General features: G+C 37.9%; 1 protein-coding gene across 4 annotated transcripts in view; it reads left to right on the forward strand.

Annotated features, from left to right (window-relative positions):
• Positions 1 to 8,993, forward strand: part of SOCS5 (suppressor of cytokine signaling 5) — a 33,573-nt gene extending 24,580 nt beyond the window's left edge. For 3 of the 4 annotated variants that reach the window (XM_052805966.1, XM_052805965.1, XM_052805968.1), the window contains exons 2-3: positions 3,455 to 3,546; positions 6,006 to 8,993. In XM_052805966.1, coding sequence (XP_052661926.1) covers positions 6,018 to 7,628 — 1,611 coding nt within the window. In that variant the 5' untranslated portion in view covers positions 3,455 to 3,546; positions 6,006 to 6,017 and the 3' untranslated portion in view covers positions 7,629 to 8,993. The remainder of the gene's footprint in view (positions 1 to 3,454; positions 3,547 to 6,005) is intronic. The other variant, XM_052805969.1, reaches the window with a different exon arrangement.
• The last annotated feature ends 526 nt before the right edge of the window (positions 8,994 to 9,519 follow it).

Raw genomic sequence — 9,519 nt, forward strand, 5'->3', positions numbered from 1 at the left:
CTAGGAAAAAACAGTAGCACTTTGCCCTAATAAGGCTTTCATGAACATTTGAGACACTTGGCCCCTTTACCTTGTCTAGTTAAAAAAAATAACAGCCACCTCTTCCAGCCCTCCAAATCAGTTCTTCAGGCTGTCTGCAGTGAGCACATTTGTGTGTGTGTGTGTAGAAAAATGCATGGTTCTGCTTAAGCCAACATATTCCTTGTTTTTTAAGAAATGTTGTCTCTAGTATTACAGTAGTAATTCATTATTTCTGGAATGTGTGTTGGAAGGGAGGAAATTGCTTTGTAATCCTTAGTATTGCCCTTTCTTCCTTCCTCAAGTGGGTTACTTTAAATGGTAGGTGTTTGCCAGCCTTATTCATTTTGACTGAAAAAGGTTGAGGAGTGCTTATGTGAGCAGTAGCCTATAGCAGGCATTTGGCAATGTGCAAATTGGACATTAACCTCTTCAGCAAGCATACCTTAATGGAAGCAAATGTCTTTAATAATCGAGTGTCTCATCCCTGCTGAGTGAATAATATAAAAGTAAGGAACAATCCAAGCAGAAGTGTAGTCTCCCTCCATTCCTTTTACTTCTACCTCCATGGTCCAAGGTGACGTGCACCAGCATCACTGAATGTGTTAGCCTGCTTGCCTTTGTAGGCTTGTGCTAACATTGAACTAAACAGTGTGCAAGGAGCAGAGAGACTATGATTTCTCTCCCTCCCCTCTTTTCCCTCCCCTTTCAGGTTATTGGTTTTATTGACTTGTAATAATTGCCTGGTTTTGTTTTCCTTCAATGTTTTGTCCTTGTTATCTTTCAATGTTTTGAAGCTGCTATCATATGAAAGTACCAAAACAAGGAATTTTGTAGATTCTTGGTTTTGAAATAAGCATACTATACCTGTTTTGTAAGGTGTCATACCTTATGCAGTATATCAGCTTTTGTGAAGATGGTACATTTTTAGGAGTTAATATTTTGAATGTAATTTACCATATCAACTAATTTTTAAATTGGGTAACACTGTGAGAGTCAAACAAGTGTATTATCTTTAGGACAGAGCACAACCTTGGCTTTGAATGTTCATCCGAGGAAGTCACAGGCAGAAAGTTCCAGCTAGATCTTGTGACACTTCTGGAAAGAGTAGTCTGAGTTTTCAGAGTAATCTATTAATACGTGGTATTTCAGGATTACAAACTGGTTGTAGCTGTTGTCTTTATTTAAATCATATTACACAAATGGTTTTCCTAGCTCTCTCTGTAGTTTCATCATTTGTACACTCAGAATACTTGAAGACTACACTCATGCAAACTTCATGGCTTTGAATGTCTCTAAATTTACTGCAAATGGGAATATAGTGTTAAGATACTACTGTTCATTTCTTCTGTAATCCCTGAAGAGTGCTTACTACCTGTTATTTTTTTTAAGGTAACTTCTGGCAGTTTAAAGCAGATAGAAATACTGTTTAGTTGAAAAGAGATTGCTTTAGGAACATTAGTATAACTTTTCCTAGAAAATCTACAAACTGATGAATTCACTTTGTGGATTTTTTTGGAATTAAATTTATTTTCTGTTTAGGCTAAAATAACCATTGGCAGTGCTCCTTTGTAAAACTGGGATGGCTTTAGGGCCAGTTCAGAAGTAATTTGTATTTTGTCAACCTTAGCGCTGCTACAAGAAAACTGTGAAACCACACATCTGTTGCACATTGATTTAAACTAATTTAATTTAAAATTAGTAGATTGAATATTAAATACTTTACCAATGACTCAAGTTTTATTCTAATACAAGGTTGAGAGGTTTAACTGAGACAGTCACCCAAATTCATGAAACTGTTTTCCATTAGCAAAGGATGGTTCCCAAAGCAACCACTCCCTCCTGGAGCCACCGGGCAGCTTGTCCAACAGGCTGTGTCAGCTGGCTAGCAATGGTGATGTGATAGGCGGTACCTTGACTGTTCATGTTTCTGAGCAGAACTGAGGAATAATAATGATGTATAAAGTTAAGATAAGTACCATTAAGCATGAAATTTCAAGATAAGCTTCCGTATCCTTTTTAGATATTTAATGAGTCAAAATGGTTAGTATGCAGCCCCTTTGCCACCTGTGCCCAGTAAAACAGCATTACTGGTTTTATTTGGAATGCAGGTATGTCTTCAGAGGCCTGCATGACCTACTGTTTTAAGTAAGGCTTTATTGAAAATTGTATAACCCTTATTCTAGCAACTTAACCTTTTGTTTGCTCTGTTAAGGACCTGCTCTGAACCAATTATAGTAGGTGTTACTGTCTTGTGTTTGTAGACTCACTAGGAACATAATAGGGAAAAAGAAATGAGTGTAAATGTTCAAGTTGCAAAAGAACTTTACTTTTGCTTTAATCTTTTTGTACTACGATTTTGTACTTGTAACTCTATTGCTCTCTAGAAAGATTACTTCCATGGAATCCTTCCATAGTAGTCGTATGGCCTAACTTTAAAAATATTTCAGCAATTTTAGTGCATCCAGAGGTGAATGGAAACTAATAAAGTTTAGTACTTTCCTGACTTTACTCTGGAGTTTCTGCCTAGGAATATTAACTTTTAATATTCACCTAGTGATTGTTCAAACCCATAGTTTTTTATTCCAGTAAATATGCATCATATTTGAATACTTTTCTTCCTGTTCTGCATGTAAAGCTTTAACATAAGTTCCCAATGTTTTCTGTTAACTCTTACTCCTGTCCTGGGCTTGGTTCTAGTGTGGAGAAGCAAATTATTCTCTTCTGTCCTGTTACTGTTAGATTTCTGACAGTGGTGTGAGCATACTAAATCCCTAAACTCCTCTTGGATTTCTGAAAAACAATGATGATTATTTTAGGGAAGTGCTGACCTACTCTTTTATTAAAAAACTTGTCTTGTGTTCCACTTTCCCATTTTTAGAATCATGGTTCATATTCCTCTTGCTTCACAATCATGTAACATCCTTGTGGCAAGTACAGCAGTTGCTTACCTGGAAAAGTAATATTAGAAAAGTGTGTATTTTTAGCTGCCTTTTGATGTGATGTAGCAGCTGGAAACAAGGAGGAAAGGCGGTATGAGGTGATGTGACAGCACTGCTAGCCACAACTTGGGAACCACTGCTTTGGACTTGAGACCAAAATGTGGGGAAATGATTTTTACAAGCCTGAGTATGCCCCTTGTGCCTGGCACTTCAATGATCCAGATGCTGTGGCTTTGCTCTTGGTTCTCAAAAGCTTCATTTGAGGGTCCTCCCCTGAACTCTATTTGACAAATATTAATAGATGAAAAAGAAAGTTCTGTGAAGCTTTTTGTTTATGTTAATATGCATTAAAAATATATAATGAGCAGGCAGTTCCAAGCACACATTTAAGATATAATTAGTAAAATCTCCCTTTGATACCAGTGACTACTTGTAAATATCTAAGTTAAAAGATATTCTAACAACTAACAAAAATACCGGTTTTCTCTTTGTAGTAATCATGTCCACAACTTGGAGAAGGAATCTAGCAAGTTCATGTTGAGGTATATTCTCAAGACAAGATACAGTGACTCGTATGCTTTTCTGGGTAAGAAGGGTATCTATATTCTCTTGAGTATGACAAAAAGTAGTTAACCTTTTAAATTTAACTTTTGAAAAGTACAGTCTGTCAAGCCAGTATGGTGGGGGTTTTGTGGGTGGGTGGGGGTGGTTGGTTGTTTTTTCTTTGTTCTTGAAGCTTTCTGGGCAAGTGTAGAGAACTTTCCACCCATCTAACAGTCTAAAGATGTTCTAGACTAACAGTGCAACGGAAGAGCAATAATGAGCAATTCTAGAATAAAAGACACCACTGAATAGTGTATGACTGGTTAGAAAAGTAATTCCAGTTCATTGTCGCAAAGACATGTACTGTTTCTAGCCTGATTTCCCAAGGGAATGGAGGTTCCATACTCTCTCTTCCTTTTCCTTTCCCCCAAATTTTAAACATCCCTGTGACTAGGAAGAGAAAGAAATGTACAACTTGAGAGAAAAGTGGGTAGAAGCCAGCTTTATGTATACTGTGTTGACAGGCTGGCAGCCAGCAAACATATGCTGCCTCCTGGTCAGTGTGGGTATTCTGAGACACCACAAACAGCTGTGTTATTGCAGTGGTGTGATACATGGTTATATGGTTCCTACAAATCTGTACATGATCTGACTTTATTAGTTCTGCTGCTCTTAGAACTCCCCCAGTCCCCCAGCTTGGTCCAGACAACTCCAGAAAAAACAAATATAGGAATTTTTTTTTAATCAGGAAGATGTTCCTTGCTCTTTGCTTACTCACTTTTATGTATGCACAGAACTCTGTAGCATCTTCTATGTATAACATTTCTCTGCAAGAGTGTCCCTCTTTAATAACTACTTGGATGGTGTTCAGATTGGCATTAGCACTGTGTTCTAATTAACTTGTGCCAGTCATCTCCAGAGACTGTTAAGGCCTGACTTCCCTGCTCCCCCCACCCCTGCCCCCCCTGCCCTGCCCCCTGCTGCATCCACACTAAATTCTTAACGTTTTAGTTTATGCAATTGGATGTAGATACCTAGCTTGCTGGGTTTGCTGAAGTATCTCAGGAGGGGATGAGGAAGAAAGGTTTTGCTCCTTTTGCTGTCCCTGTAACAGTTAGGTGTTTCATGTTCATTATCCTTTCATGATTCTCATAAAATGAGAATGATTCTCTGACTCTTCGAGTCTTGGTGGATTCTGCTATAAAATTATGGGCTTACAGCTGTGCTTCTATCTTAAGGGACTTCTAGACTGGATCACTAGAGTATTGCTTACTTGTTTATCATCCACATTATTTCATGAGACCCAGTGCATTCAATCACTGCTTCAGATTCCATTCTAGCTGTGAACAGAAAAGAGCTGCAGCAACAGAGGAATGCTGCTTCAAAATAATATGTTTCCAAAGAACAGAGGAGTTTCAATTAAGAGTTAAATTAATAAGATGACATCTTTTAGTCCTTTAAGTTTAGCACTTCTCTCAGAACTTAATTAGATCTAATTTAGCTTGACATTGCCTGGCTTTAAGTACAGAATTAGCCTGTTTCTCTGTCCTAGGGCAGTCCTGTGTTTTTGGCAGTCTTGGTCCAATTATCAAACTCAGTTTCTAAAGGAGTAGTTGCAGAATACACACTGCTAATGTTTTTATATTTTTACTGTACCTTCATGATTCACTGTCATTGTGTTTCTGCTGCATATCTGCTTTCTTTTTAAGTGCTCTTACTAAAGACAGAAAAGCTCCTTGGGCTCTTTCATTCTTTTATATCTTAAGTAATAAAGCCAGACTTTTTTTTTTTAGATGTTTCATATGTATGGCTTTTATTAATATATTGGAGACTTTGTAATTCTAAAATGCTGCTGATACCTTGCTGTCTTTCCTTGTCTTTTGGTGATTGCCTCATCTAAGACTGCTGAATGCTTCCCCCCCCAAAAATTTCTATTTTTTTGCTAATTTTTTTAATCTCGTCAGTTATGGTGGGGAATTTATCTGACCTGCTGCTGGACCTTTTGCTTTTAGATGGTGTGTCTGGACATTTGCAGTGCACTTGTTGGATTTCACTAACTGCTCTCATCGTTTGGAGTGACTTGAATAGTTCTTTTTCAGGATTTGTTTTACTGCTGCTTATTGGAAGCTTATCAGGGAGTCATACCTTACATACAACTTAAAGATTCTTCCTAAAATGAAGAATTTTAGACTTCATATTTCCTGTGCATCAAATACAACTATGCAGACCTACCTACATGCCTACAGAAAAATGGGAGGACCTGCTTGTAAATAAAATGTTCATAATTTCCCAAACATTTTCTTCATGGTGATTTTTCTAAGTATGAAAATGGTGTGATGCATGTGACTTCCACATAACCGTACAAACACTAGGGCACTTTTTCAAATATAGTGTGTTCACTTAACAGTAATCTTGAGTCTAACTTGATTGATAACTGAATGTATATCCTCATTTTCTTAAACTATATTTTTATTTTAATATTTCTTCTCCTCTTGAATTTAGATAACGTAATCCATGGATAAAGTAGGAAAGATGTGGAACAGTTTCAAATACAGGTGCCAGAATCTCTTCAGTCATGAGGGTGGAAGCCAAAATGAAAATGTGGTTGTAAACTCCAGTAGTTGCTCATCTGCTAAAGAGAAAGCTATCCAGATAAATGATCTGGCTCAACAACAACCCAGCAGCCCTTTGAGAGAAAACCTTGCTCTGCAATTAGGTTTAAGTCCTTCAAAGAATTCGGCAAGGCGGAACCAAAACTGTGTCACAGAAATTCCTCAGATTGTTGAAATAAGCATTGAGAAAGAGAATGACTCGTGTGTCACCACGGGAGCTAGACTTGCTCGAAGGGACTCTTATTCTCGGCATGCTCCTTGGGGTGGGAAGAAGAAGCATTCCTGCTCTACCAAAACTCAGAGCTCCTTGGATACTGAAAAAAGATTTGGTAGAACACGAAGTGGTTTGCAGAGGAGGGAGAGAAGGTATGGGGTGAGTTCTGTCCATGATATGGATGCAGTATCAAACAGGACAGTAGGTAGCCGTTCTCTGCGACAGCGTCTACAAGATACTGTTGGGCTGTGTTTTCCCATGAGAACTTACAGCAAACAGTCCAAACCTCTGTTTTCTAACAAAAGAAAGATCCATCTCTCTGAACTAATGCTTGAGAAATGCCCTTTTCCTGCAGGCTCAGATCTGGCTCAGAAGTGGCATCTGATTAAACAACACACAGCGCCTGTGAGTCCTCATTCAACTTTTTTTGACACATTTGATCCTTCCTTGGTTTCCACAGAAGATGAAGAAGACAGGCTCAGAGAGAGACGTAGACTTAGTATTGAAGAAGGGGTTGATCCCCCTCCCAATGCCCAAATACATACTTTTGAAGCTACAGCACAGGTTAATCCATTATATAAATTGGGACCAAAGTTAGCCCCTGGTATGACTGAGCTGACTGGGGACAAAAACATAACACCTCCAGGGAACTGTGACTCTGAAGAGGACACAACGACGCTTTGTCTGCAGTCACGCAGGCAGAAGCAGCGTCAGATGTCTGGAGAGAGCCATGGCCATATCAGCAGGCAGGGGGCTTGGAAAGTGCATACTCAGATTGATTACATCCATTGCCTTGTGCCAGACTTACTTCAGATCACAGGTAACCCATGTTACTGGGGTGTGATGGACCGCTATGAAGCAGAAGCACTTCTGGAGGGTAAACCCGAAGGCACTTTTTTGCTCAGGGATTCTGCGCAAGAGGACTACCTCTTCTCTGTGAGCTTCCGTCGTTATAACAGATCGCTACATGCACGCATTGAGCAGTGGAATCACAACTTTAGTTTCGATGCCCATGATCCCTGTGTGTTTCACTCCTCCACTGTTACAGGGCTTCTGGAACACTACAAAGACCCTAGCTCTTGCATGTTCTTTGAACCGTTACTTACTGTATCTCTGAACAGGACTTTTCCCTTTAGTCTGCAGTATATCTGCCGGGCAGTAATCTGCAGGTGCACTACGTATGACGGAATTGATGACCTTCCTCTACCCTCAATGTTGCAAGACTTTCTAAAGGAGTATCACTATAAACAAAAAGTCAGGGTGCGATGGCTGGAGCGGGAACCTATAAAAACAAAGTAAATGGAAATCAGAATAAGCTTCTAGAATATGTGTGTTACAGTTTAACTGCAGCGAGCGCACCAACAATGGCTAGCTTTTCTGCAATATCCTATTTAAGCTGAGTGTTAGTATCCTGTCAGATGCTGCCTGCTGTTAATCAAACTAAGTTGTGATGCCTCTTGGAAACAATAAGCAGACACAATTCTGCACGTTTTTCATTAAGGCCTAATGAAAATATTTTTGCTAATTTCTATATATTTTGTTTCCCTTTTATAGCTGTAGTAATTGGATGAAGAAACTACGAGGCATTTTCCATGGGGCATTCATGTAATGCTAATAAAGAAAGGCATTATTAGAGGAGCGTTTTTGCTAATATTTGAAGTATTTTTTAAAAATTATCTTCTTGAAAACTTTCCAATACTCAAAGTACTAATTTAGTTCACAAACAAATTTCCAAATACTAGTGAATGAGAGTATTTTCTTTTAATGAAGAGCAGTTCATTAGAAGCAGTCCATTAAGAGTTAATGGTGTTTTGATGTTAATAGATGAATCATGCTTTTCTCAGTGTATAAGGTTTCCTAATTGTTAAGACTTGAATATGCCTGCTCAGTACTGTAATTCTATTTTAAAACACTTGGAGATTTAAGTGGCATTGTTAGCAAAAGTAATACTGTCTTGGACAGTTAAATACCTTCCAGTGTGAATTACTGATTCAGTGGCAGGACACAGGATTAGATTATTGCCATAAAACAAAAGGTTGCCTTTTTTGCCTAAACAGAATTTGGTGTCCTGACTGCTAGTAACTTACAATGGAAGGTAATAGTGAAGAGAAAAAAATGTTTAATTATTTAAAGTTGTCTGATATTTTTATGGAGAAAATTACAAGTGGTTGAATTATTATAATCAGAATACAAAATCTGACATATCTGAAATAAATGTCAGGTTTCAAAGGTACTGTTACACTTTATTTGTAAATAACTTTCCATTTGCGCTTTTAAAAATGTTTTAATATGCACTGATTATAGTTTCAACAGATTACTTGGAAACAAGATTCTAAGTTCTGTTTGCTTATTTAATTGGAGATGGAACTTAAAATAGTTCTGTCTTGGACATTTTTGCACTAAAATTTTGTTGGAATGCCCTGACCCCTGTTTAATGTTTTATACCAATTATGAGTGCTCCCTAGTTTCTTTACCAGCTGCTACAGTATGTTATTACTTACTTCTCTATGGCAGTGACCTGTGCGAGGTAGGGAACATTTTGGCTGCAAGTACTATAAATGTTATTCTTGTATGCTATGCTAACCCTTCTATTGATGTATTTTTCTGCTTGCTGTGCCTTGTTCTGGCTTTTTGTGCTAATAAAGTGCAGTATGTTCAGTGTTATACTTGTATATCTGCTCTGTTTTTATATATTCACATAACTTGTAGCAGTTAACTGAATTTTTAATAGGCTTTTCTTAGTACTTAGTACAGGTAATGCACAAATAGTGTGCAGTTGAATATCGGTTGGTCAGCACACCATATTCCTGGGTTTTGTTACATGCTTATCAGAAACCTGACAGTGTACACCATTGAATAATGTTTCTGTAGTCACTGCAAAGTAATGGACTTGTCTGCAGACATAGATCATTTTACAGTTTTTGTAATGTAAAGGATAAATGTTAAGCAAAAACTATTTGAAAACATTATCGATCCCCTGAAATGGTTGCTGAAGGTGTTTCAGCTCGTTATATAGCTAACTGCTATGTTTAATGTTTTGATACTCCCCACTGAGTAGGAATGGTTATTCCTGTAAATTGACAGTACAGCAGTGGCATTTGTTCACTTTTGGACTATTTTAATAAATAGATGTACACGCAAACTGGCCAAATGTCCTGTTTTTACCAAAGAATACTGTCAATTTATGTTG

This window comes from Harpia harpyja, chromosome 13, assembly GCF_026419915.1.
Source record: "Harpia harpyja isolate bHarHar1 chromosome 13, bHarHar1 primary haplotype, whole genome shotgun sequence".
Classification (NCBI taxonomy): Eukaryota; Metazoa; Chordata; class Aves; order Accipitriformes; family Accipitridae; genus Harpia; species Harpia harpyja.